This window comes from Pan troglodytes, chromosome 20 (genome assembly GCF_028858775.2).
Source record: "Pan troglodytes isolate AG18354 chromosome 20, NHGRI_mPanTro3-v2.0_pri, whole genome shotgun sequence".
NCBI classification, from domain to species: Eukaryota; Metazoa; Chordata; class Mammalia; order Primates; family Hominidae; genus Pan; species Pan troglodytes.
In genome coordinates, this window is record NC_072418.2 from 58635857 (window position 1) to 58661377 (window position 25521).

General features: G+C 40.3%; 4 protein-coding genes across 4 annotated transcripts; all 4 read left to right on the forward strand.

Annotated features, from left to right (window-relative positions):
• The first annotated feature begins 1805 nt into the window (after nucleotides 1-1805).
• On the forward strand, nucleotides 1806-5249 carry LOC129138017 (ret finger protein-like 4A). The gene is made up of 3 exons (XM_054672973.2): nucleotides 1806-1857; nucleotides 3623-3917; nucleotides 4429-5249. Exons 2-3 carry the CDS (start codon nucleotides 3632-3634, stop codon nucleotides 5004-5006), a joined length of 864 nt encoding a protein of 287 aa, XP_054528948.1. The 5' UTR covers nucleotides 1806-1857; nucleotides 3623-3631; the 3' UTR covers nucleotides 5007-5249.
• A 2462-nt stretch (nucleotides 5250-7711) lies between these two features.
• Nucleotides 7712-10922, forward strand: LOC129138018 (ret finger protein-like 4A). Its single transcript, XM_054672974.2, has 3 exons — nucleotides 7712-7763; nucleotides 9521-9815; nucleotides 10327-10922. Exons 2-3 carry the CDS (start codon nucleotides 9530-9532, stop codon nucleotides 10902-10904), a joined length of 864 nt encoding a protein of 287 aa, XP_054528949.1. The 5' UTR covers nucleotides 7712-7763; nucleotides 9521-9529; the 3' UTR covers nucleotides 10905-10922.
• Nucleotides 10923-13598: 2676 nt separating this feature from the next.
• On the forward strand, nucleotides 13599-17674 carry LOC129138019 (ret finger protein-like 4A). The gene is made up of 3 exons (XM_054672975.1): nucleotides 13599-13654; nucleotides 16274-16568; nucleotides 17079-17674. Exons 2-3 carry the CDS (start codon nucleotides 16283-16285, stop codon nucleotides 17654-17656), a joined length of 864 nt encoding a protein of 287 aa, XP_054528950.1. The 5' UTR covers nucleotides 13599-13654; nucleotides 16274-16282; the 3' UTR covers nucleotides 17657-17674.
• Nucleotides 17675-23029: 5355 nt separating this feature from the next.
• On the forward strand, nucleotides 23030-24453 carry LOC129138020 (ret finger protein-like 4A). Its single transcript, XM_054672976.2, has 2 exons — nucleotides 23030-23320; nucleotides 23832-24453. Exons 1-2 carry the CDS (start codon nucleotides 23035-23037, stop codon nucleotides 24407-24409), a joined length of 864 nt encoding a protein of 287 aa, XP_054528951.1. The 5' UTR covers nucleotides 23030-23034; the 3' UTR covers nucleotides 24410-24453.
• The last annotated feature ends 1068 nt before the right edge of the window (nucleotides 24454-25521 follow it).

Consider the following 25521-nt stretch of genomic DNA (forward strand, 5'->3'; position numbering starts at 1 on the left):
AGGAAACAACAGGTGCTGGAGAGGATGTGGAGAAATAGGAACACTTTTACACTGTTGGTGGGACTGTAAACTAGTTCAATCATTGTGGAAGTCAGTGTGGCGATTCCTCAGGGATCTAGAACTAGAAATACCATTTGACCCAGCCATCCCATTACTGGGTATATACCCAAAGGATTATAAATCATGCTGCTATAAAGACACATGCACACGTATGTTTATTGTGGCATTATTCACAATAGCAAAGACTTGGAACCAACCCAAATGTCCAACAACGACGGACTGGATTAAGAAAATGTGGCACATATACACCATGGAATACTATGCAGCCATAAAAAATGATGAGTTCATGTCCTTTATAGGGACATGGATGACATTGGAAATCATCATTCTCAGTAAACTATCACAAGAACAAAAAACCAAACATCGCATATTCTCACTCATAGGTCGGAATTGAACAATGAGATCACATGGACACAGGAAGGGGAATATCAGACTCTGGGGACTGTGGTGGGGTGGGGGGAGGGGGGAGGGATAGCACTGGGAGATAGACCTAATGCTAGATGAAGAGTTAATGGGTGCAGCCCACCAGCATGGCACATGTATACATATGTAACTAACCTGCACAATGTGCACATGTACCCTAAAATTTAAGTATAATAAAAAAATAAATAAAATAAAAAAAGGATTTATATAAGAAAAGAAACCAATTAGAATTATGCAAGAAGAGATAAGCATTTTCTCCCTGCATGCATATGTGTTGATACGGTATGTGTGTATACATGGACATACATGTGGCAGATTATATTATAGATCCCAATCAATGAAGAAATGCAGTGTGCAAGGATTTCATATAATATATGCACCACAACGTAGAGATTTGTGTTTCTCAATTGGCCTTCACGAGACAAAAGGAGTTGAGAACTGCCTTGGCTTTGAAGAGGAAAGAAGAGAATCTAGCAATCACTAGAGAATGGTTACTGTGGAGATGATTGAATTAAAGACTATTAATTTAATCACATTAATGTAATCAAATCCTTTCCCACCTGACCTCCAGTCTCCCACTTTTACGTTCTTATCCATGAACTCTGATCCCCTATAATATATTTAGTAGATGAGGAACCCAATTGTGAACATTTTTAAAGAGGAAATGAATCTCATTTTACTTGTGTTGTGATGTAAGGGAAATAGAAAGATTGTAACAGTATCTTTTACCTTTCATTTTAGATGCTGCAACTAAAAAGAAAAACCGGACCTTCACTGGCTGACTGATTGTCTGGAAACCGTTTTGGGATTTCTTTTCTAAGCCTCTTAATTAGAATCTTTACATTATAGAGAAAATGTTTTTGAGAGTTGAGTGTGGTCTGTGGAGTGTCCTATTAGTAAAGACTTCTGAGTAGGTTTAACTCACCTCTTTTATTGAAATGTGAAAAGGTGTTACATTTATAATAGAAAACTCTTTGAAAGTCGCACCATTCATTTTAGAGGAATTTTAAATGTCACCCCAAATTTTAAGATTTTATTTAATTTTAACTAATTTCCAAGTTTTAATCAATAGGCATAATATTCAAGATCTTATCTAAAAATTATTACATGGCAATATTTTGTCCTTATTAATTAAAAAATAACACTGAAAACACAATCTTCTTCCTTTATGGTAAAAACCTGTCCAATAGTAACCATCTCAATGATGGCAGAATGAAATCAGAATCTGATTGGATTAAAAAGGAGGGAAAGGGTGTGGCTAAGGTGGGTGGAGACACCCTCTCCTATAAAAGCCCCTGGCAGGCAGCTCTCACTCCAGATCTGAGCTGTCTGCAGAAGCAGCTGGAGAGCAGGGGAGAAACTCCAGAAGGAGAGGTGAGTTCAATCTCTTGGAATTCATTTTTACAAAAGGCGTATGAGAGTCTAGGGGAATGCAATAATGTCTTGATTCCACAAGTGTTGTCTGAGGCCAACTCCATGACAGACGCACTGTATTTCTGGAGGATAATGGCACCTCTGCCCTGGTAACAGTTAGGTAAGTCTTAGATTTTCAATACCAGGGCAAGAGACGTGACAATCTCCATTTGCTTGAATTTCATCAGAATTTGGTAGACTTTCTGAAATGATGGACAGAGGTTCGGTAGCTCCATTATTCAACATCAGGTTTTCCTATGGGTTTGGTATTGTTTTCCTATTCTCCCCTTCCCACAACCCCTGGCAACCATCATTCTTCTCTTATTTTCTGATTTGTTTTTGGTTCAGTTTTTTGTTCCTTTTAATTCAGAAAGAGAAAGGGAAGGAAATGAAAAGCAAAGTTTGTTTACATTACTATTGCGGAAAAGATCTGGCCGGATGCTGGGACCTACCTCTTCCAGGATGGGGATTCATTTTTTCTTTAATTGTTTTGAGACAGGGTCTCGCTCTGTCTGCCAGGCTGGAGTGCAGCGGCCATTTTCTGATTCTATGAGATCAGTCAACTCAGATTACACATAACTGAGATCATACAGTGTTTACTTCCTTCAGCCTCACTTATTTTACTTCCCATCATGCCCTCGGCCTTCATCCACATTGGTGCAATGCCAGAATTGCCTTCTTTTTTATGGTAGAATAATCCAATGTATATACCACCATTTCCTTATCCATTTTTCTCTCACAGACTCTGGGGTTGTTTCCATGGCTCTTGTGAATAACGCTGCAGAGAACCTGAGAGTGCAGATGTCTCTTTGACATGCTGACCTCTTTCTTTCACGTAGAAACACAGAAGTAGGGTTGCTGGAACACAGGCAGTTCTATTCTTAATGTTTTCAGAAAGTTCCCTACAATTTTCTTTTTGCTACGGCCTTGAAAATATTCCTTATATATTTTGGATATTAATCCACTGTCATATATATGGCTGCTTGTTTGTTTGTTTTTAGTTCTGTTTTTTGCTTTTTTTTTTTTTTTTTTCCCCGCCAAGCGTAAGATTCAGTTTTACCTGGTAGGACTTATTTGTACTTTGTGTCTTGTCCTTTTGGTGCGCTATCAGGGTTTTCACCACATCCAGTTTGCACAGTTGGGGAAGTAGAAGGTCTTCAAATGGACTCCAGCACTGTCCAATAGAAACATAAGATAACCCATATATGTAATTGTAAATTCATTTTCTGGTAGTCACATAAAATAGTACAAAACAAGCCTAATGAATTTTAACTCAAAATAAAATCATTTAACATGTGAGCAACTTTAAACGTTCTCAAGGAGATAGTTTACATTCTCTTTTCCCCCTTATGTCTTCAAAAATAAGAGTGTATTTGGCTCACAGCACATCTCCATTCAGATACGCCCCATCCCAGGTCTCAATAGCCATTTGTGACTGGTGGCTACCATATCAAAGAGCTCAGGGGTGTAGACTCCATTACTATTTCAATTCAAAGTCTTTCGATGAATCATGCCCTTTATTCCAATGAGTATTACAGATATTAGAAGTTCAGGGCCTCGAGTCATTGACATTTGTATTCATGTTGTGTCTTCATCACTAGCAGCAGTGATTTTAAGTATCGTGCCATGACAGCTCCATGCATGTAAAGATAAAAGCCCCACACACTATCAGCTGTTCATTCAGCTCGTGGAAATTCTAATTCCGTGTTCGTTTTTTTTTCTATAGACATTTGCCATGGCTGAGCACTTCAAACAGGTCATTAGATGTCCTGTCTGTCTAAAAGATCTTGAAGACGCCGTGCAACTGAAATGTGGATATGCCTGCTGCCTCCAGTGCCTCAATTCACTCCAGAAGGAGCCCGATGGGGAAGGTTTACTGTGCCGTTTCTGCTCTGTGGTCTCTCAGAAGGATGACATCAAGCCCAAGTACAAGCTGAGGGCGCTGGTTTCCATCATCAAGGAACTAGAGCCCAAGCTGAAAAACGTTCTAACAATGAACCCAAGGATGAGGAAGTTTCAAGGTAAGGAATCTATAGGACCTGCCACAACCCATAAAAGGCACTGGGAAAACGACTTTCAAACATTTCTTCATTAAACATAGGCATTAGCAGGATATCTAGCATCTAAAACTTCCATGCTTCACAAACAGCAACAGTTCTCACCTTTGCGTAGAGATTTTCATGGAATTTGTGCACGTTTGTAGAATACTTTGGAGAGCAAGCTACTGTCTTCTTTCATGTATCATATGTGCTAAATGGAAAACTAATTTTCATCAAATTCTCCACTAACTTAAATCGAAAGGCATTTCTAATATGAATAAGGTGGACTTGTTACAATGATCATATTCATGCAATCTATAGAGAAAATTTAACCGCATCAGGTGGCCAAACAAGTTTCCCCAGGAAATTTTGATTTGGGAAACAAAGTAGAATAAGAGTAAAAGTGAATAATGTGTTTAAGTGTTTGCAGTCAAAGGGCAGAGGGAGTCTGTAGTGTGTGTCTTTGCTGAACTCCTGGTTCTTCTTTGCACAGTGGATATGACGTTGGATGTGGACACAGCCAACAACTATCTCATCATTTCTGAAGACCTGAGGAGTTTCCGAAGTGGGGATTTGAGCCACAATAGGAAGGAGCAAGCTGAGAGGTTCGACACTGCCCTGTGCGTCCTGGGCACCCCTCGCTTCACTTCCGGCCGCCATTACTGGGAGGTGGACGTGGGCACCAGCCAAGTGTGGGATGTGGGCGTGTGCAAGGAATCTGTGAACCGACAGGGGAAGATTGTGCTTTCTTCAGAACACGGCTTCTTGACTGTGGGTTGCAGAGAAGGAAACGTCTTTGCTGCCAGCTCTGTGCCTATGACTCCTCTCTGGGTGAGTCCCCAGTTGCACAGAGTGGGGATTTTCCTGGATGTAGGTATGAGGTCCATTGCCTTTTACAATGTTAGTGATGGGTGCCATATCTACACATTCATCGAGATTCCTGTTTGCGAGCCATGGCGTCCATTTTTTGCTCATCAACGTGGAAGTCAGGATGATCAGAGCATCCTGAATATCTGTCCTGTGATCAATCCAGCCAGTGCCAGTGCCCCCGTTTCTTCTGGGGGAAAGTAAATGAACATTTCAACATAATCATCTTTAGGAAGTTTCTGTGTGCCCATAGCCATAGCTAAGAACTTTTCTGCTAGATACACATAGGTACAAAGGGACAGAAGGGAAAAAGCCATCACTCTGTAAACCATGAACAGAAAGCAATTATATTAATGAGGGGAAAATTACATTGTACTTCAAGTTTGTCATGTTGTTTTCTTTGGGGCTTATGTTTATATTTCTGTTCAATAAATATTTTGAAAATTCAGATTCATTTGCCAATGTTTTCTATTTTCTGCAAGATTAGTGTAGTATGTGTTATGGAAGTTTTGAATTAAATAATAATTTGAATGTGACCCAACACAGTAACTGAATTTCAAATGAGAAGGACCTATGAATACGGCAAAATTATATATGTTCATGTATTCAGTGTAACCCAACAACTGAACACTGACATTCATTTCAAGTGCACACTGAGTGTTTGCCACGAATATGTGTGGCCTTAGAAGGAACTCGTTAGCTTTAAAATTGAAATACTATACACCCTCTCCTATGACGGCAACAGAGTCAAATTGGAAATCAATAACAGGAAGAAATCCATAAATTCTTCACATACATGCAAATTAAATAACTACTTCTAAATAAAATGATCAAATATGAAATGCCAATGGAAATTACAGCTATCCTGAGTAGAATGAAAAGCACACATTTCCAAAATTTCTAGATGCGGTTGAAGCTCACTGAGAAACTCCTAATAGGAAGAAAATACCGTAATCAATCACCTTAATTTCTACTTGAACTTACTTCACTAAGAGCAATTCCATTGTCAGCATTTTGATCAAAACCATCTGACAAGTATCTGGGGAGTTCCAGACATTCTCACATCTTCCTGTCTTCTTCTGAGCCCTCCAAACGGTTGCAACCTCTGCCCGTTACCCAGTTCCAAAGTCGCTTCCACATTTTCAGGTAACCTCAATAGCAGTGCCTCACTCCTGGTACCAATATTCTATATCAGTTCATTCTCACACTGCTCTAAAGAACTACCGGAGACTGGGTCATTTATGAAGAAAAGAGGTTTCATTAATTTATAGTTCTGCAGGTCGCACGGGGAACATCACTGGGTGGCCTCGGGAAACTGAACAATCATGGAGGAAGGCAAAGGGGAAACGTACATGAGAGCGGCCAAGGAAACTTTACCACTGTCTTAGTAGAAGCCAGCGGAGCTGCTTTCTGTGAAAAGATGCAACTGGAAAAGAGGTGGAAAGTATCTGACACCCAAACCAACCCCACCAGTGTGCCAGCAATCCTAAGACGCTGTTCTCTAATTCTGAACGGAAGAACTCCGCTTCCAAGACATGAGCATGAATGCAATTCCAGGCTGTAAGATATTTTGGGAGAATATTAAAGAGGCAAATCAACCCACTGGGCTTGGTGCTTTCCACAACTGAGGCCACCTGGTATTCCCAAAGAGAACAGAAATTTTGTTCAAGCTTTACTGAAAGCAGATAAAAATTAAAAGATGTGAGGGATCAGTGCTCCAGGAACATGGGTCCATAAAATTACAAGCTGGAGAATAACTGCTCCCAGAAATGTGAGTATATTTTAAAAGGATTCATATGAGAAAATAAAGCAATTAGAATTATGCCAGAAGAGATAAGCGTTTTCTCCCTGCATGCATATGTGTAGATACGGTATGTGTGTGTACATGGACATACAGGTGGCAGATTATATTATAGATGCCAATCAATGAAGAAATGCAATGTGCAAGGATTTCATCTAATATATGCACCGCAACGTAGAGATTTGTGTTTCTCAATTGGCCTTCACGAGACAAAAGGAATTGAGAACTGCCTTGGCTTTGAATAGGAAAGAAGACATCTAGCAATCACTAGAGAGTGATTACTGTGGAGATGATTGAATTAAAGACTGTTAATCTAATCACATTAATGTAATCAGATCTTTCCCACCTGACCTCCAGTCTCCCACTTTTACGTTCTTATCCATGAACTCTGATCCCCTATAATATATTTAATACATGAGGAACCCAATTGTGAACATTTTTAAAGAGGAAATGAATCTCATTTTACTTATGTTGTGATGTAAGGGAAATAGAAAGATTGTAACAGTATCTTTTACCTTTCATTTTAGATGCTGCAACTAAAAAGAAAAACCGGACTTTCACTGGCTGACTGATTGTCTGGAAACCGTTTTGGGATTTCTTTCCTAAGCTTCTTAATTAGAATCTTTACATTACAGAGAAAATGTTTTTGAGAGTTGAGTGTGGTCTGTGGAGTGTCCTGTTAGTAACGACTACTGGGTAGGTTTAACTCACCTCTTTTATTGAAATGTGAAAAGGTGTTATATTTATAATAGAAAACTCTTTGAAAGTCGCACCATGCATTTTAGAGGAATTTTAAATGTCACCCCAAATTTTAAGATTTTATTTAATTTTAACTAGTTTCCAAGTTTTAATCAATAGGCATAATATTCAAGATCTTATCTAAAAATTACTACATGGCAATATTTTGTCCTTGTTAATTAAAAAATAACACTGAAAACACAATCGTCTTCCTTTATGGTAAAAACCTGTCCAATAGTAACCATCTCAATGATGGCAGAATGAAATCAGAATCTGATTGGATTAAAAAGGAGGGAAAGGGTGTGGCTAAGGTGGGTGGAGACACCCTCTCGTATAAAAGTCCCTGGCAGGCAGCTCTCACTCCAGATCTGAGCTGTCTGCAGAAGCAGCTGGAGAGCAGGGGAGAAACTCCAGAAGGAGAGGTGAGTTCAATCTCTTGGAATTCATTTTTACAAAAGGCGTATGAGAGTCTAGGGGAATGCAATAATGTCTTGATTCCACAAGTGTTGTCTGAGGCCAACTCCATGACAGACGCACTGTATTTCTGGAGGATAATGGCACCTCTGCCCTGGTAACAGTTAGGTAAGTCTTAGATTTTCAATACCAGGGCAAGAGACGTGACAATCTCCATTTGCTTGAATTTCATCAGAATTTGGTAGACTTTCTGAAATGATGGACAGAGGTTCGGTGGCTGCGTTATTCAACATCAGGTTTTCCTATGGGTTTGGTATTGTTTTCCTATTCTCCCCTTCCCACAACCCCTGGCAACCATCATTCTTCTCTTATTTTCTGATTTTTTTTTGTTCAGTTTTTTGTTCCTTTTAATTCAGAAAGAGAAAGGGAAGGAAATGAAAAGCAAAGTTTGTTTACATTACTATTGCTGAAAAGATCTGGCCGGATGCTGGGACCTACCTCTTCCAGGATGGGGATTCATTTTTTCTTTAATTGTTTTGAGACAGGGTCTCGCTCTGTCTGCCAGGCTGGAGTGCAGCGGCTATTTTCTGATTCTATGAGATCAGTCAACTCAGATTACACATAACTGAGATCATACAGTGTTTACTTCCTTCAGCCTCACTTATTTTACTTCCCATCATGCCCTCGGCCTTCATCCACATTGGTGCAATGCCAGAATTGCCTTCTTTTTTATGGTAGAATAATCCAATGTATATACCACCATTTCCTTATCCATTTTTCTGTCACAGACTCTGGGGTTGTTTCCATGGCTCTTGTGAATAACGCTGCAGAGAACCGGAGAGTGCAGATGTCTCTTTGACATGCTGACCTCTTTCTTTCACGTAGAAACACAGAAGTAGGGTTGCTGGAACACAGGCAGTTCTATTCTTAATGTTTTCAGAAAGTTCCCTACAATTTTCTTTTTGCTACGGCCTTGAAAATATTCCTTATATATTTTGGATATTAATCCACTGTCATATATATGGCTGCTTGTTTTTTTTTAGTTCTGTTTTTTGCTTTTTTTTTTTTTTCCCCCGCCAAGCGTAAGATTCAGTTTTACCTGGTAGGACTTATTTGTACTTTGTGTCTTGTCCTTTTGGTGCGCTATCAGGGTTTTCACCACATCCAGTTTGCACAGTTGGGGAAGTAGAAGGTCTTCAAATGGACTCCAGCACTGTCCAATAGAAACATAAGATAACCCATATATGTAATTGTAAATTCATTTTCTGGTAGTCACATAAAATAGGACAAAACAAACCTAATGAATTTTAACTCAAAATAAAATCATTTAACATGTGAGCAACTTTAAACGTTCTCAAGGAGATAGTTTACATTCTCTTTTCCCCCTTATGTCTTCAAAAATAAGAGTGTATTTGGCTCACAGCACATCTCCATTCAGATACGCCCCATCCCAGGTCTCAATAGCCATTTGTGACTGGTGGCTACCATATCAAAGAGCTCAGGGGTGTAGACTCCTTTACTATTTCAATTCAAAGTCTTTCGATGAATCATGCCCTTTATTCCAATGAGTATTACAGATATTAGAAGTTCAGGGCCTCGAGTCATTGACATTTGTATTCATGTTGTGTCTTCATCACTAGCAGCAGTGATTTTAAGTATCGTGCCATGACAGCTCCATGCATGTAAAGATAAAAGCCCCACACACTATCAGCTGTTCATTCAGCTCGTGGAAATTCTAATTCCGTGTTCATTTTTTTTTCCATAGACATTTGCCATGGCTGAGCACTTCAAACAGGTCATTAGATGTCCTGTCTGCCTAAAAGATCTTGAAGACGCTGTGCAACTGAAATGTGGATATGCCTGCTGCCTCCAGTGCCTCAATTCACTCCAGAAGGAGCCCGATGGGGAAGGTTTACTGTGCCGTTTCTGCTCTGTGGTCTCTCAGAAGGATGACATCAAGCCCAAGTACAAGCTGAGGGCGCTGGTTTCCATCATCAAGGAACTAGAGCCCAAGCTGAAAAAGGTTCTAACAATGAACCCAAGGATGAGGAAGTTTCAAGGTAAGGAATCTATAGGACCTGCCACAACCCATAAAAGGCACTGGGAAAACGACTTTCAAACATTTCTTCATTAAACATAGGCATTAGCAGGATATCTAGCATCTAAAACTTCCATGCTTCACAAACAGCAACAGTTCTCACCTTTGCGTACAGATTTTCATGGAATCTGTGCACGTTTGTAGAATACTTTGGAGAGCAAGCTACTGTCTTCTTTCATGTATCATATGTGATAAATGGAAAACTAATTTTCATCAAATTATCCACTAACTTAATTCGAAAGGCATTTCTAATATGAATAAGGTGGACTTGTTACAATGATCATATTCATGCAATCTATAGATAAAAGTTAACCGCATCAGGTGGCCAAACAAGTTTCCCCAGGAAATTTTGATTTGGGAAACAAAGTAGAATAAGAGTAAAAGTGAATAATGTGTTTAAGTGTTTGCAGTCAAAGGGCAGAGGGAGTCTGTAGTGTGTGTCTTTGCTGAACTCCTGGTTCTTCTTTGCACAGTGGATATGACGTTGGATGTGGACACAGCCAACAACTATCTCATCATTTCTGAAGACCTGAGGAGTTTCCGAAGTGGGGATTTGAGCCACAATAGGAAGGAGCAAGCTGAGAGGTTCGACACTACCCTGTGTGTCCTGGGTACCCCTCGCTTCACTTCCGGCCGCCATTACTGGGAGGTGGACGTGGGCACCAGCCAAGTGTGGGATGTGGGTGTGTGCAAGGAATCTGTGAACCGACAGGGGATGATTGTGCTTTCTTCAGAACACGGCTTCTTGACTGTGGGTTGCAGAGAAGGAAAGGTCTTTGCTGCCAGCACTGTGCCTATGACTCCTCTCTGGGTGAGTCCCCAGTTGCACAGAGTGGGGATTTTCCTGGATGTAGGTATGAGGTCCATTGCCTTTTACAATGTTAGTGATGGGTGCCATATCTACACATTCATCGAGATTCCTGTTTGCGAGCCATGGCGTCCATTTTTTGCTCATCAACGTGGAAGTCAAGATGATCAGAGCATCCTGAGTATCTGTTCTGTGATCAATCCAGCCACTGCCAGTGCCCCAGTTTCTTCTGGGGGAAAGTAAATAAACATTTCAACATAATCATCTTTAGGAAGTTTCTGTGCGCCCATAGCCATAGCTAAGAACTTTTCTGCTAGGTACACATAGGTACAAAGGGACAGAAGGGAAAAAGCCATCACTCTGTAAACCATGAACAGAAAGCCATTATATTAATGAGGGGAAAATTACATTGTACTTAAAGTTTGTCATGTTGTTTTCTTTGGGGCTTATGTTTATATTTCTGTTCAATAAACATTTTGAAAATTCAGATTCATTTGCCAATGTTTTCTATTTTCTGCAAGATTAGTGGAGTATGTGTTATGGAAGTTAGGAACTAAATAATAATCTGAATGTGTCCCAACACAGTAACTGAATTTCAAATGATAAGGACCTATGAATACGTCAAAATTATATATGTTCTTGTATTCAGTCTAACCCAACAACCGAACACTGACATTCATTTCAAGTGCACACTGAGTGTTTGCCACGAATATGTGTGGTCTTAGGGAGATCTCATTAGCTTTAAAATTGAAATACTATACACCCTGTCCTATGATGGCAACAGAGTCAAATTGGAAATCAATAACAGGAAGAAATCCATAAATTCTCCACATACATGTAAATTAAATAACCACTTCTAAATAAAATGATCAAATATGAAATGACAATGGAAATTACAGCTATCCTGAGTTGAATGAAAAACACACATTTCCAAAATTTCTAGATGCGGTTGAAGCTCACTGAGAAACTCCTAATAGGAAGAAAATACCGTAATCAATCACCTTAATTTCTACTTGAACTTACTTCACTAAGAGCAATTCAATTGTCAGCATTTTGATCAAAACCATCTGACAAGTATCTGGGCAGTTCCAGACATTCTCACATCTTCCTGTCTTCTTCTGAGCCCTCCAAACGGTTGCAACCTCTGCCCGTTACCCAGTTCCAAAGTTGCTTCCAGATTTTCAGGTACCTCAATAGCAGTGCCTCACTCCTGGTACCGATATTCTATATCAGTTCATTTTCACACTGCTCTAAAGAAGTACCGGAGACTGGGTCATTTATGAAGAAAAGAGGTTTCATTAATTTATAGTTCTGCAGGTCGCACGGGGAAAATCACGGGGTGGCCTCGGGAAACTTAACAATCATGGAGGAAGGCAAAGGGGAAGCGTACATGAGAGCGGCCAAGGAAACTTTACCACTGTCTTAGTAGAAGCCAGCGGAGCTGCTTTCTGTGAAAAGATGCAATTGGAAAAGAGGTGGAAAGTATCTAACACCCAAACCAACCCCACCAGTGTGCCAGCAATCCTAAGACGCTCTTCTCTAATTCTGAACGGAAGAACTCCGCTTCCAAGACATGAGCATGAATGCAATTCCAGGCTGCAAGATATTTTGGGAGAATATTAGAGAGGCAAATCAACCCACTGGGCTTGGTGCTTTCTACAACTGAGGCCACCTGGTATTCCGAAAGAGAACAGAAATTTTGTTCAAGATTTACTGAAAGCAGATAAAAATCAAAAGATGTGAGGGATCAGTGCTCCAGGAACCTGGGTCCATAAAATTACAAGCTGGAGAATAACTGCTCCCAGAAATGTGAGTATATTTTAAAAGGATTTATATGAGAAAATAAACCAATTAGAATTATGCCAGAAGAGATAAGCATTTTCTCCCTGCATGCATATGTGTAGATACGGTATGTGTGTGTACATGGACATACAGGTGGCAGATTATATTATAGATGCCAATCAATGAAGAAAAGCAATGTGCAAGGATTTCGTATAATATATGCACCGCAACATAGAGATTTGTGTTTCTCAATTTGCCTTCACGAGACAAAAGGAATTGAAAACTGCCTTGGCTTTGAATAGGAAAGAAGAGAATCTAGCAATCACTAGAGAGTGATTACTGTGGAGATGATTGAATTAAAGACTATTAATTTAATCACACTAATGTAAACAAATCCTTTCCCACCTGACCTCCGCTTTTACGTTCTTATCCATGAACTCTGATCCCCTATAATATATTTAATACATGAGGAACCCATTTTTGAACATTTTTAAAGAGGAAATGAATCTCATTTTACTTACGTTGTGATGTAAGGGAAATAGAAAGATTGTAACAGTATCTTTTACCTTTCATTTTAGATGCTGCAACTAGAAAGAAAAACCGGAGTTTCACTGGCTGACTGATTGTCTGGAAACCGTTTTGGGATTTCTTTCCTAAGCTTCTTAATTAGAATCTTTACATTATAGAGAAAATGTTTTTGAGAGTTGAGTGTGGTCTGTGGAATGTCCTATTAGTAACGACTACTGCGTAGTTTTAACTCACCTCTTTTATTGAAATGTGAAAAGGTGTTACATTTATAATAGAAAACTCTTTGAAAGTCGCACCGTTCATTTGAGAGGAATTTTAAATGTCACCCCAAATTTTAAGATTTTAATTAATTTTAATTGATTTCCTAATTTTAATCAATAGGCATAATATTCAAGATCTTATCTAAAAACTATTACATGGCAATATTTTGTCCTTGTTAATTAAAAAATAACACTGAAAACACAATCGTCTTCCTTTATGGTAAAAACCTGAGCAATAATAACCATCTCAATGATGGCAGAATGAAATCAGAATCTGATTGGATTAAAAAGGAGGGAAAGGGTGTGGCTAAGGTGGGTGGAGAGACCCTCTCTTATAAAAGCCCCTGGCAGGCAGCTCTCACCCCACATCTGAGCTGTCCGCAGAAGCAGCTGGAGACCAGGGGAGAAACTCCAGAAGGAGAGGTGAGTTCAATCTCTTGGAATTCATTTTTACAAAAGGCGTATGAGAGTCTAGGGGAATGCAATAATGTCTTGATTCCACAAGAGTTGTCTGAGGCCAACTCCATGACAGACACACTGTATTTCTGGAGGATAATGGGACCTCTGCCCTGGTAACAGTTAGGTAAGTCTTAGATTTTCAATACCAAGGCGAGAGACGTGACAATCTCCATTTGCTTGAATTTCATCAGAATTTGGTAGACTGTCTGAAATGATGGACAGAGGTTCGGTGGCGGCGTTATTCAATGTCAGGTTTTCCTATGGGTTTGGTATTGTTTTCCTATTCTCCCCTTCCCACAACCCCTGGCAACCATCATTCTTCTCTTATTTTCTGATTTTTTTTTTTGTTCAGTTTTTTGTTCCTTTTAATTCAGAAAGAGAAAGGGAAGGAAATGAAAAGCAAAGTTTGTTTACATTACTATTGCGGAAAAGATCTGGCCGGATGCCGGGACCTACCTCTTCCAGGATGGGGATTCATTATTTCTTTAATTGTTTTGAGACAGTGTCTCGCTGTGTCTGCCAGGCTGCAGTGCAGTGGCTATTTTCTGATTCTATGAGATCAGTCAAGTCAGATTCCACATAACTGAGATCATACAGTGTTTACTTCCCTCAGCCTCACTTATCTCACTTCCCATCATGCCCTCGGCCTTCATCCACATTGGTGCAATGCCAGAATTGCCTTCTTTTTTATGGTAGAATAATTCGATGTGTATATCACCATTTCCTCATCCATTTTTCTCTCACAGACTCTGGGGTTGGTTCCATGGCTCTTGTGAATAACGCTGCAGAGAACCTGAGAGGGCAGATGTCTCTTTGACATGCTGACCTCTTTCTTTCACGTAGAAACACAGAAGTAGGGTTGCTGGAACACAGGCAGTTCTATTCTTCATGTTTTCAGAAACCTCCCTACTATTTTCTGTAGTGGTTGTACCATTTTCTTTCCCACCAACCGTGCACAAGGTTTCCCCTTTCTCCACATCATTACCAACACTTATCTTTTGTCTTTTTGATCGTAGCCATCCTAGCAGAGAGGGGGGTAATATCTCACCGCGGTTTTGTTGCTGGAAGGCTCAGTAGGTTCTCTGGATGCCAGAGAGACCCCAGACCCAGCCAGTTTCCAGGTTCTGGATGCTGTCGGGAGAACGAATTCAGGGATGAGCCAGAATGAAGTGAAAGGCGAGAAGTTTCTATTCCAGAGTAAAAGCACACTGTTAGGAGAGAAGTGTGGGCGTGATTCTGAAAGCTCGTGGCGCTCAATGGAGTTCGGGGTTTCTATTTTTGTCTGTCCTTCTAATTAGGAGGTGAACTAATCATTAGGTTTTCTAGGAAAAAAGCAGAGATTTTTTAGAGTTGGTGAGGTACCCATTTTTCGTACTACATATGGGCATGCTGGGGTCAGCCGTGACACTGCAGAGTGTGTGATTTAGTGTGGTAATGACCATGGTCATTACTGTGGCAATGCTTTCAACCAGTTTAACTCCCTCCAGTTTTTTAGCACCTCATGAGCCCAGGTTCCTCCTTGTCCTTGTAATTTTAATGACAAGTGGCTAATTTTAACAGCCACTGTTTTGGTCTTATGTGACAGTGTCACTGGATACGTTCTCCACTCTCTTGTGACCACACAGTATTCCTGCCTCAGTTTAAACTGCATTTCTCGGATGATGAGTGAGGTTGAGCTTGTTCCTCAGTAGTTGCTGGTCGTTGGTGTGTGCTTTTCAGAGAAATGTCTATTCAGGTTTTTGCCCATTGGAATTTGGATTATTTTGGCTTTTGTTTCTTTTTGCTAGGGCCTTGAAAATATTCCTTACAGATTTTGGATATTAACCCACTGTCATACATATGGCTGCTTGTTTGGTTTCTTTTAGTTCTGTTTTTTGCATTTTTTTTCCCCCCGCTATGCAGAAGATTCAGTTTTACCTGGTACGACTTATTTGTATTTTGTGTCTTGTCCTTTTGGTGCGCTATCAGGGTTTTCACCACATCCACTTTGCACAGTTGGGGAAGTAGAAGGTCTTCAAATGGACGCCAGCACTGTCCAATAGAAACATAAGATAACCCATATATGTAATTGTAAATTCATTTTCTGGTAGTCACATAAAATAGAACAAAACAAACCTAATGAATTTTAACTCAAAATATACTATCGTTTAACATGTGAGCAACTTTAAACGTTCTCAAGCAGATAGTTTACGTTCCCTTTTCCCCCTTATGTCTTCAAAAATAAGAGTGTATTTGGCTCACAGCACATCTCCATTCAGATACGCCCCATTTCAGGACTCAATAGCCATTTGTCACTGGTGGCTACCATATCAAACAGCTCAGGTCTAGACTCCTTTACTATTTCAAGTCAAAGAGTTTCGGTGAATCATGCCCTTTATTCCAATGAGTATTACAGATATGAGAAGTTCAGGGCCTCGAGTCATTGACATTTGTATTCATGTTGTGTCTTCATCACTAGCAGCAGTGATTTTAAGTATCATGCCATGATAGCTCCATGCATGTAAAGATAAAAGCCCCACACACTATCAGCTGTTCATTCAACTCGTGGAAATTCTAATTCCGTGTTCATTTTTTTTTCTATAGACATTTGCCATGGCTGAGCACTTCAAACAGGTCATTAGATGTCCTGTCTGCCTAAAAGATCTTGAAGAAGCCGTGCAACTGAAATGTGGATATGCCTGCTGCCTCCAGTGCCTCAATTCACTCCAGAAGGAGCCCGATGGGGAAGGTTTACTGTGCCGTTTCTGCTCTGTGGTCTCTCAGAAGGATGACATCAAGCCCAAGTACAAGCTGAGGGCGCTGGTTTCCATCATCAAGGAACTAGAGCCCAAGCTGAAAAAGGTTCTAACAATGAACCCAAGGATGAGGAAGTTTCAAGGTAAGGAATCTATAGGACCTGCCACAACCCATAAAAGGCACTGGGAAAATGACTTTCAAACATTTCTTCATTAAACATAGGCATTAGCAGGATAACTAGCTCTAAAACTTCCATGCTTCACAAACAACAGCAGTTCTCACCTTTGCGTAGAGATTTTCAAGGAATCTGTGCAAGTTTGTAGAATACTTTGGAGAGCAAGCTACTGTCTTCTTTCATGTATCATATGTGCTAAATGGAAAACTAATTTTCATCAAATTATCCACTAACTTAATTCGAAAGGCATTTCTAATATGGATAAGGTGGACTTGTTACAAGGATCATATTCATGCAATCTAGAGATAAAATTTAACCTCATCAGGTGGCCAAACAAGTTTCCCCAGGAAATTTTGATTTGGGAAAGAAAGTAGAATAAGAGTAAAAGTGAATAACGTGTTTAAGTGTTTGCAGTCAAAGGGCAGAGGGCGTCTGTAGTGTGTGTCTTTGCTGAACTCCTGGTTCTTCTTTGCACAGTGGATATGACGTTGGATGTGGACACAGCCAACAACTATCTCATCATTTCTGAAGACTTGAGGAGTTTCCGAAGTGGGGATTTGAGTCAGAATAGGAAGGAACAAGCTGAGAGGTTCGACACTGCCCTGTGCGTCCTGGGCACCCCTCGCTTCACTTCCGGCCGCCATTACTGGGAGGTGGACGTGGGCACCAGCCAAGTGTGGGATGTGGGCGTGTGCAAGGAATCTGTGAACCGACAGGGGAAGATTGTGCTTTCTTCAGAACACGGCTTCTTGACTGTGGGTTGCAGAGAAGGAAAGGTCTTTGCTGCCAGCTCTGTGCCTATGACTCCTCTCTGGGTGAGTCCCCAGTTGCACAGAGTGGGGATTTTCCTGGATGTAGGTATGAGGTCCATTGCCTTTTACAATGTTAGTGATGGGTGCCATATCTACACATTCATCGAGATTCCTGTTTGGGAACCATGGCGTCCATTTTTTGCTCATCAACGTGGAAGTCAAGATGATCAGAGCATCCTGAGTATCTGTTCTGTGATCAATCCAGCCACTGCCAGTGCCCCAGTTTCTTCTGGGGGAAAGTAAATAAACATTTCAACATAATCATCTTTAGGAAGTTTCAGTGCGCCCATAGCCATAGCTAAGAACTTTTCTCCTAGATACACATAGGTACAAAGGGACAGAAGGGAAAAAACCATCACTCTGTAAACCATGAACAGAAAGCAATTATATTACTGAGGGGAAAATTACATTGTACTTCAAGTTTGTCATGTTGTTTTCTTTGGGGCTTATGTTTATATTTCTGTTCAATAAATATTTTGAAAATGCAGATTCATTTGCCAATGTTTTCTATTTTCTGCAAGATTAGTGTAGTATGTGTTATGGAAGTTATGAACTAAATAATAATTTGAATGTGACCCAACACAGTAACTGAATTTCAAATGATAAGGACCTATGAATACGGCAAAATTATATATGTTCATGTATTCAGTGTAACCCAACAACTGAACACTGACATTCATTTCAAGTGCACACTGAGTGTTTGCCACGAATATGTGTGGCCTTAGAAGGAACTCGTTAGCTTTAAAATTGAAATACTATACACCCTCTCCTATGACGGCAACAGAGTCAAGTTGGAAATCAATAACAGGAAGAAATCCATAAATTCTCCACATACATGCAAATTAAATAACCAGTTCTAAATAAAATGATCAAATATGAAATGACAATGGAAATTACAGCTATCCTGAGTAGAATGAAAAGCACACATTTACAAAATTTCTAGATGCGGTTGAAGCTCACTGAGAAACTCCTAATAGGAAGAAAATACCGTAATCAATCACCTTAATTTCTACTTGAACTTACTTCACTAAGAGCAATTCAATTGTCAGCATTTTGATCAAAACCATCTGACAAGTATCTGGGCAGTTCCAGACATTCTCACATCTTCCTGTCTTCTTCTGAGCCCTCCAAACGGTTGCAACCTCTGCCCGTTACCCAGTTCCAAAGTCGCTTCCACATTTTCAGGTACCTCAATAGCAGTGCCTCACTCCTGGTACCAATATTCTGTATCAGTTCATTCTCACACTGCTCTAAAGAACTACCGGAGACTGGGTCATTTATGAAGAAAAGAGGTTTCATTAATTTATAGTTCTGCAGGTCGCACGGGGAACATCACTGGGTGGCCTCGGGAAACTGAACAATCATGGAGGAAGGCAAAGGGGAAGCGTACATGAGAGCGGCCAAGGAAACTTTACCACTGTCTTAGTAGAAGCCAGCGGAGCTGCTTTCTGTGAAAAGATGCAACTGGAAAAGAGGTGGAAAGTATCTAACACCCAAACCAACCCCACCAGTGTGCCAGCAATCCTAAGACGCTGTTCTCTAATTCTGAACGGAAGAACTCCGCTTCCAAGACATGAGCATGAATGCAATTCCAGGCTGTTAAGATATTTTGGGAGAATATTAGAGAGGCAAATCAACCCACTGGGCTTGGTGCTTTCCACAACCGAGGCCACCTGGTATTCCCAAAGAGAACAGAAATTTTGTTCAAGCTTTACTGAAAGCAGATAAAAATTACAAGATGTGAGGGATCAGTGCTCTAGGAACCTGGGTCCATAAAATTAGAAGCTGGAGAGTAACTTCTCCCAGAAATGTGAGTATATTTTAAAAGGATTTATATGAGAAAATAAAGCAATTAGAATTATGCGAGAAGAGATAAGCATTTTCTCCCTGCATGCATATGTGTAGATACGGTATGTGTGTGTACATGGACATACAGGTGGCAGATTATACTATAGATGCCAATCAATGAAGAAATGCAATGTGCAAGGATTTCATCTAATATATGCACCACAACGTAGAGATTTGTGTTTCTCAGTTTGCCTTCACGAGACAAAAGGAGTTGAGAACTGCCTTGGCTTTGAATAGGAAAGAAGAGAGTCTAGCAATCACTAGAGAATGATTACTGTGGAGATGATTGAATTAAAGACTATTAATTTAATCACATTAATGTAATCAGATCCTTTCCCACCTGACCTCCAGTCTCCCACTTTTACGTTCTTATCCATGAACTCTGATCCCCTATAATGTATTTAATACATGAGGAACCCATTTTTGAACAATTTTAAAGAGGAAATGAATCTCATTTTTCTTGTGTTGTGATGTAAGGGAAATAGAAAGATTGTAACAGTATATTTTACCTTTCATTTTAGATGCTGCAACTAAAAAGAAAAACCGGACTTTCACTGGCTGACTGATTGGAAACCGTTTTGGGATTTCTTTCCTAAGCTTCTTAATAAGAATCTTTACATTATAGAGAAAATGTTTTTGAGAGTTGAGTGTGGTCTGTGGAGTGTCCTGTTAGTAACGACTACTGGGTAGGTTTAACTCACCTCTTTTATTGAAATGTGAAAAGGTGTTACATTTATAATAGAAAACTCTTTGAAAGTCGCACCGTTCATTTGAGAGGAATTTTAAATGTCACCCCAAATTTTAAGATTTTAATTAATTTTAATTGATTTCCAAATTTTAATCAATAGGCATAATCTTCAATATCTTATCTAAAAAATATTACATGGCAATATTTTGTCCTTGTTAATTAAAAAATAACACTGAAAACACAATCGTCTTCCTTTAAGGTAAAAACCTGACCAATAGTAACCATCTCAATGATGGCAGAATGAAATCAGACTCTGATTGGATTAAAAAGGAGGGAAAGGGTGTGGCTAAGGTGGGTGGAGAGACCCTCTCGTATAAAAGCCCCTGGCAGGCAGCTCTCACCCCAGATCTGAGCTGTCCGCAGAAGCAGCTGGAGGCCAGGGGAGAAACTCCAGAAGGAGAGGTGAGTTCAATCTCTTGGAATTCATTTTTACAAAAGGCGTATGAGAGTCTAGGGGAATGCAATAATGTCTTGTTTCCACAAGTGCTGTCTCAGGCCAACTCCATGACAGACACACTGTATTTCTGGAGGATAATGGGACCTCTGCCCTGGTAACAGTTAGGTAAGTCTTAGATTTTCAATACCAAGGCGAGAGACGTGACAATCTCCATTTGCTTGAATTTCATCAGAATTTGGTAGACTGTCTGAAATGATGGACAGAGTTTCGGTGGCGGCGTTATTCAACGTCAGGTTTTCCTATGGGTTTGGTATTGTTTTCCTATTCTCCCCTTCCCACCACCCCTGGCAACCATCATTCTTCTCTTATTTTCTGATTTTTTTTTGTTCCGTTTTTTGTTCCTTTTAATTCAGAAAGAGAAAGGGAAGGAAATGAAAAGCAAAGTTTGTTTAAATTACTATTGTGGAAAAGATATGGCCGGATGCTGGGACCTACCTCTTCCAGGATGGGGATTCATTATTTCTTTAATTGTTTTGAGACAGTGTCTCGCTCTGTCTGCCAGGCTGCAGTGCAGTGGCTATTTTCTGATTCTATGAGATCAGTCAACTCAGATTCCACATAACTGAGATCATACAGTGTTGACTTCCCTCAGCCTCACTTATTTCACTTCCCATCATGCCCTCGGCCTTCATCCACATTGGTGTAATGCCAGAATTGCCTTCTTTTTTATGGTAGAATAATCCGATGTATATATCACCATTTCCTCATCCATTTTTCTCTCACAGACTCTGGGGTTGTTTCCATGGCTCTTGTGAATAACGCTGCAGAGAACCTGAGAGTGCAGATGTCTCTTTGACATGCTGACTTCTTTCTTTCACGTAGAAACACAGAAGTAGGGTTGCTGGAACACAGGCAGTTCTATTCTTCATGTTTTCAGAAACCTCCCTACAATTTTCTGTAGTGGTTGTACCAATTTTCTTTCCCAGCAATCGTGCACAAGGGTTCCCCTTTCTCCACATCCTTACCAACACTTATCTTTTGTCTTTTTGATCATAACCATCCTAGCAGAGGGGGGGTAATATCTCATCGCGGTTTTGTTGCTGGAAGGCTCAGGAGGTTCTCTGGATGCCAGAGAGACCCCAGTCCCAGCCAGTTTCCAGGTTCTGGATGCTGTCGGGAGAACGAATTCAGGGATGAGCCAGAATGAAGTGAAAGGCAAGAAGTTTCTCTTCCAGAGCAAAAGCACACTGTTAGGAGAGAAGTGTGGGCGTGATTCTGAAAGCTCTTGGCGCTCAATGGAGTTCGGGGTTTCTATTTTTGTCAGTCCTTCTAATTAGGAGGTGAACTAATCATTAGGTTTTCTAGGAAAAAAGCAGAAATTTTTTAGAATTGGTGAGGTACCCATTTTTGTACTACATATGGGCATGCTGTGGCCAGCCGTGACACTGCAGTGTGTGATTTAGTGTGGTAATGACCACGCTCATTACTGTGGCAATGCTTTCAACCAGTTTAACTCCCTCCAGATTTTTAGCACCTCATGAGCCCAGGTTCCTCCTTGTCCTTGTAATTTTAACGACAAGTGGCTAATTTTAACAGCCACTGTTTTGGTCTTATGTGACAGTGTCACTGGATACGTTCTCCACTCTCTTGTGACCACTCAGTATTCCTGCCTCAGTTTAAATTGCATTTCTCGGATGGTGAGTGAGGTTGAGCTTGTTCCTCAGTAGTTGCTGGTCGTTGGTGTGGGTTTTTCAGAGAAATGTCTATTGAGGTTTTTGACCACTGGAATTTCGATTATTTTGGCTTTTTCTTCTTTTTGCTACGGCCTTGAAAATATTCCTTATATATTTTGGATATTAATCCACTGTCATATATATGGCTGCTTGTTTGATTACTTTTAGTTCTGTTTTGTACTTTTTTTTTTTTTCCGCTATGCAGAAGATTCAGTTTTACGTGGTACGACTTATTTGTATTTTGTGTCTTGTCCTTTTGGTGCGCTCTCAGGGTTTTCACCACATCCACTTTGCACAGTTGGGGAAGTAGAAGGTCTTCAAATGGACTCCAGCAGTGTCCAATAGAAACATAAGATAACCCATATATGTAATTGTAAATTCATTTTCTGGTAGTCACATAAAATAGAACAAAACAAACCTAATGAATTTTAACTCAAAATATATTATCGTTTAAGATGTGAGCAACTTTAAACGTTCTCAAGTAGATAGTTTACGTTCTCTTTTCCCCCTTATGTCTTCAAAAATAAGAGTGTATTTGGCTCACAGCACATCTCCATTCAGATACGCCCCATTTCAGGACTCAATAGCCATTTGTCACTGGTGGCTACCATATCAAACAGCTCAGGTCTAGACTCCTTTACTATTTCAACTCAAAGTCTTTCGGTGAATCATGCCCTTTATTCCAATGGGTATTACAGATATTAGAAGTTCAGGGCCTCGAGTCATTGACATTTGTATTCATGTTGTGTCTTCATCACTAGCAGTAGTGATTTTAAGTATCGTGCCATGATAGCTCCATGCATGTAAAGATCAAAGCCCCAGACACTATCAGCTGCTCATTCAGCTCGGGGAAATTCTAATTCCGTGTTCACTTGTTTTTCTATAGACATTTGCCATGGCTGAGCACTTCAAACAGGTCATTAGATGTCCTGTCTGCCTAAAAGATCTTGAAGAAGCCGTGCAACTGAAATGTGGATATGCCTGCTGCCTCCAGTGTCTCAATTCACTCCAGAAGGAGCCCGATGGGGAAGGTTTACAGTGCCGTTTCTGCTCTGTGGTCTCTCAGAAGGATGACATCAAGCCCAAGTACAAGCTGAGGGCGCTGGTTTCCATCATCAAGGAACTAGAGCCCAAGCTGAAAAACGTTCTAACAATGAACCCAAGGATGAGGAAGTTTCAAGGTAAGGAATCTATAGGACCTGCCACAACCCATAAAAGGCACTGGGAAAACGACTTTCAAACATTTCTTCATTAAACATAGGCATTAGCAGGATATGTAGCATCTACAACTTCCATGCTTCACAAACAACAGCAGTTCTCACCTTTGCGTAGAGATTTTCATGGAATCTGTCCAAGTTTGTAGAATACTTTGGAGAGCAAGCTACTGTCTTCTTTCATGTATCATATGTGCTAAATGGAAAACTAATTTTCATCAAATTATCCACTAACTGAATTCGAAAGGCATTTCTAATATGAATAAGGTGAACTTGTTACAACGATCATATTCATGGAATCTAGAGATACAATTTAACCTCATCAGGTGGCCAAACAAGTTTCCCCAGGAAATTTTGATTTGGGAAAGAAAGTAGAATAAAAGTAAAAGTGAATAACGTGTTTAAGTGTTTGCAGTCAAAGGACAGAGGGAGTCTGTAGTGTGTGTCTTTCCTGAACTCCTGGTTCTTCTTTGCACAGTGGATATGACGTTCGATGTGGACACAGCCAACAACTATCTCATCATTTCTGAAGACCTGAGGAGTTTCCGAAGTGGGGATTTGAGCCACAATAGGAAGGAGCAACCTGAGAGGTTCGACACAGCCCTGTGCGTCCTGGGCACCCCTCGCTTCACTTCCGGCCGCCATTACTGGGAGGTGGACGTGGGCACCAGCCAAGTGTGGGATGTGGGTGTGTGCAAGGAATCTGTGAACCGACAGGGGAAGATTGTGCTTTCTTCAGAACACGGCTTCTTGACTGTGGGTTGCAGAGAAGGAAAGGTCTTTGCTGCCAGCACTGTGCCTATGACTCCTCTCTGGGTGAGTCCCCAGTTGCACAGAGTGGGGATTTTCCTGGATGTAGGTATGAGGTCCATTGCCTTTTACAATGTTAGTGATGGGTGCCATATCTACACATTCATCGAGATTCCTGTTTGCGAGCCATGGCGTCCATTTTTTGCTCATCAACGTGGAAGTCAAGATGATCAGAGCATCCTGAGTATCTGTTCTGTGATCAATCCAGCCAGTGCCAGTGCCCCCGTTTCTTCTGGGGGAAAGTAAATAAACATTTCAACATAATCATCTTTAGGAAGTTTCTGTGCGCCCATAGCCATAGCTAAGAACTTTTCTGTTAGATACACATAGGTACAAAGGGACAGAAGGGAAAAAGCCATCACTCTGTAAACCATGAACAGAAAGCCATTACATTAATGAGGGGAAAATTACATTGTACTTAAAGTTTGTCATGTTGTTTTCTTTGGGGCTTATGTTTATATTTCTGTTCAATAAACATTTTGAAAATTCAGATTCATTTGCCAATGTTTTCTATTTTCTGCAAGATTAGTGGAGTATGTGTTATGGAAGTTAGGAACTAAATAATAATCTGAATGTGTCCCAACACAGTAACTGAATTTCAAATGATAAGGACCTATGAATACGTCAAAATTATATATGTTCATGTATTCAGTCTAACCCAACAACCGAACACTGACATTCATTTCAAGTGCACACTGAGTGTTTGCCACGAATATGTGTGGTCTTAGGGAGATCTCATTAGCTTTAAAATTGAAATACTATACACCCTGTCCTATGATGGCAACAGAGTCAAATTGGAAATCAATAACAGGAAGAAATCCACAAATTCTCCACATACATGTAAATTAAATAACCACTTCTAAATAAAATGATCAAATATGAAATGACAATGGAAATTACAGCTATCCTGAGTTGAATGAAAAACACACATTTCCAAAATTTCTAGATGCGGTTGAAGCTCACTGAGAAACTCCTAATAGGAAGAAAACACCGTAATCAATCACTTTAATTTCTACTTGAACTTACTTCACTAAGAGCCATTCAATTGTCAGCATTTTGATCAAAACCATCTGACAAGTATCTGGGCAGTTCGAGACATTCTCACATCTTCCTGTCTTCTTCTGAGCCCTCCAAACGGTTGCAACCTCTGCCCGTTACCCAGTTCCAAAGTCGCTTCCACATTTTCAGGTACCTCAATAGCAGTGCCTCACTCCTGGTACCAATATTCTATATCAGTTCATTCTCACACTGCTCTAAAGAACTACCGGAGACTGGGTCATTTATGAAGAAAAGCGGTTTCATTAATTTATAGTTCTGCAGGTCGCACGGGGAATATCACTGGGTGGCCTCGGGAAACT

Coding starts and splice junctions, on each gene's coding strand:
- LOC129138019 (XM_054672975.1), top strand. CDS start 16,283: ATGGCTGAGCACTTCAAACAGGTCATTAGATGTCCTGTCTGCCTAAAA. Junction 16,569..17,078: donor AAGGATGAGGAAGTTTCAAG/GTAAGGAATCTA, acceptor TTCTTTGCACAG/TGGATATGACGTTGGATGTG.
- LOC129138020 (XM_054672976.2), top strand. CDS start 23,035: ATGGCTGAGCACTTCAAACAGGTCATTAGATGTCCTGTCTGCCTAAAA. Junction 23,321..23,831: donor AAGGATGAGGAAGTTTCAAG/GTAAGGAATCTA, acceptor TTCTTTGCACAG/TGGATATGACGTTCGATGTG.
- LOC129138017 (XM_054672973.2), top strand. CDS start 3,632: ATGGCTGAGCACTTCAAACAGGTCATTAGATGTCCTGTCTGTCTAAAA. Junction 3,918..4,428: donor AAGGATGAGGAAGTTTCAAG/GTAAGGAATCTA, acceptor TTCTTTGCACAG/TGGATATGACGTTGGATGTG.
- LOC129138018 (XM_054672974.2), top strand. CDS start 9,530: ATGGCTGAGCACTTCAAACAGGTCATTAGATGTCCTGTCTGCCTAAAA. Junction 9,816..10,326: donor AAGGATGAGGAAGTTTCAAG/GTAAGGAATCTA, acceptor TTCTTTGCACAG/TGGATATGACGTTGGATGTG.